Raw genomic sequence first — 2,427 nt, 5'->3', positions numbered from 1 at the left:
CTCCACTGCCGGCCTGACCTCGCTCCCAGCCCTGCTGCCCCGACTCTAGGTGAGGCCCAGCCTTGCCCACTGAGGCCAGAGGACAAGGCGCTACTCAAGTTGGCAGGAGGACTTCTGGGGCAGGGTCTGGGGCTGGGGTGGTGGGGGCAGCTGTCAGCAACCCTCCCTGGGGAGTTCCGCGAAGCAGGCAGGGAGAAGCAGCCGTTTGGGGAGGTAGCCAGGATGGGGCAGGGGTCTTGGAGAGGCCCTGATGACCTCAACTGGGGACACTGGCATGAGCTTACAGGCCAAGAGCCCAGGACCTGAGACCCCCGCCGCATTGGGGCGACTCCTGCATGCTCTTGGGTTCAAAGCCAAAGGAGCAGAGTTAAAAATAACAGCACCATGTGGGCAGCCACCTGTGCTGGCCCGTCCCACCACTCCCCCGGGACAGCTGCAGCTCTCCTCAGGCCCCGCCTGGACATCTGGGAGCCCTGTCTCCCTGGCTTCTCACCCTGGGGAGCTACTCCAGGGCCTTGCCCTCTGAGGAGGCTGGATTGGGGCTGGCAGGCGGAAGGGGCCAGGAGCGCGAGCCTGCTGCCCTCACCACCTGCCTGGCCAGCCCCGCGTGGCATGGGCCTGACGCCTCTGCCCTGTCTCTCCCCACAGGCTCCGAGCTCAGGACCTCAGGATGGGGGAGTAAGTGGCCCCTGCTGCCCCCCACCCCGCTCTCACATGTCCCCAGCAGCAGCCCCTGGCCACCCTGGCCCCCATGAGCCCCTGTGCCCCTCTCATGCCCACACTCTGCAGCAGGGCCCTAACCTCTCTCTTTTCTCCCCTCCCCCTTCCTTTCTCCTGGGACAGTGAGGAGGTGAGTACCCCTGGGGGGCCTGAAACCGAGGGAACAACCCTCCCACTCAGAATAGGTCAGAGGGCAGAGCTGAAGGCCCTGAGGCCCAAGGAAGACCCTCCCCACCGGAAAGGGCCCCGCCCATGGAGGCCCTGAAGAAAGAAAGGAAGTGGCTGCCTGCTGCCCTGGGGCAGGGGAAGTGGGCTGGGCCTGGACACCCAGAGTCACTTCTCCTTTCTCATTTCTGTACCCCACACACCTTCCCAGCCTCCCTCGCTTCTGTGCGCCCCCCCCCAGGCCGCACGTTCCTCCTAACAGAGTGTGACAGCCACAGGCCCAGAGTCCTCGGGGAGGCCCTGGGCTGTGTGGGGGGACAGGGCCTGGGCTATGGGAGCAGGCCCCAGGTGGGAGAAAATGGGCCCTGGGGCAGAGACCCTGGGGCAGGGCCAGCCCTGGGGGACACGGCCACCCCCTCAGAAGCACCAGGCTTAGCACCATCTGCAGGAGCCGTGCCTGGGCCACTCCTGGGGTGGGGGGACTCCAGCCATGGCCTGACTCTGGCCCCTTGGACCCGCTTTGCAGAAGCGCAACAGGGCCATCACGGCCCGGAGACAGCACCTGAAGGTTGGTACTGGCTGCAGGGGGGCCGCCAGGGTGTGCAGTCTCTGCAGCCCCTCACTGCCTGCCCCCACCCCACCCTGCAGAGCGTGATGCTCCAGATCGCGGCCACGGAGCAGGAGAAGGAGAAGGCCCGCCGGGAGACGGAGAAGCAGAACTACCTCTCCGAGCACTGCCCGCCACTGCACATCCCGGGCTCCATGGCCGAAGTGCAGGTACTGGGCTTCTCACACCCTGAGAGGGCGTGCGGGGGTGGGGAGGGGCGGCCGGGGGCCCCAGGCGTGGGGAGGGTGCCCACTTGCTGCCCGCCCCCACCCCAGGAGCTGTGCAAGCAGCTGCACGCCAAGATCGATGCGGCTGAGGAGGAGAAGTACGACATGGAGGTGAAGGTGCAGAAGAGCAGCAAGGAGGTGAGGCCAGCAGGCCGCCGGGCGCGGGGCGCGGGGCGCGGGGCAGGGGGCGCCTACCCACTGGCCTCCCTCCCTGCAGCTGGAGGACATGAACCAGAAGCTGTTCGACCTGAGGGGCAAGTTCAAGAGGCCCCCGCTGCGCAGGGTGCGCATGTCCGCAGACGCCATGCTCAAAGCGCTGCTGGGCTCCAAGCACAAGGTGTGCATGGACCTGAGAGCGAACCTGAAGCAGGTCAAGAAGGAGGACACGGAGAAGGTAGGCCCGGGAGGCCCTGCCCCTGACGGCGGGGACACCGAGGCGGGGCGACGGGGGCTGGTGGGTGGGGGCCTGAGGCCTCTCCGTCCCCCCAGGAGCGGGACCTGCGCGATGTGGGCGACTGGAGGAAGAACATCGAGGAGAAGTCCGGCATGGAAGGCCGGAAGAAGATGTTCGAGTCGGAATCCTAGGCCGCCGGCCGCCCCACCCCCCAACCCCAGTGCCCAGCTGGGGAGGTGCCCGACGCCCAGCCCAGCCCCAGGGGCAGCTGGCCTTGGCCTCATGCCCCGTGGTCAATAAAGGATGGAAACCCA

General features: G+C 67.3%; 1 protein-coding gene across 1 annotated transcript; it reads left to right on the top strand.

Moving 5' to 3' along the window:
* The first annotated feature begins 1,342 nt into the window (after positions 1 to 1,342).
* Positions 1,343 to 2,427, top strand: Tnni2 (troponin I2, fast skeletal type). The gene is made up of 5 exons (XM_076844882.1): positions 1,343 to 1,453; positions 1,534 to 1,662; positions 1,768 to 1,857; positions 1,937 to 2,113; positions 2,209 to 2,427. Exons 2-5 carry the CDS (start codon positions 1,540 to 1,542, stop codon positions 2,302 to 2,304), a joined length of 486 nt encoding a protein of 161 aa, XP_076700997.1. The 5' UTR covers positions 1,343 to 1,453; positions 1,534 to 1,539; the 3' UTR covers positions 2,305 to 2,427.

Source organism: Callospermophilus lateralis, chromosome 2 (genome assembly GCF_048772815.1).
Source record: "Callospermophilus lateralis isolate mCalLat2 chromosome 2, mCalLat2.hap1, whole genome shotgun sequence".
NCBI classification, from domain to species: Eukaryota; Metazoa; Chordata; class Mammalia; order Rodentia; family Sciuridae; genus Callospermophilus; species Callospermophilus lateralis.
This window is presented reverse-complemented; position numbering and strand designations above follow the sequence as displayed.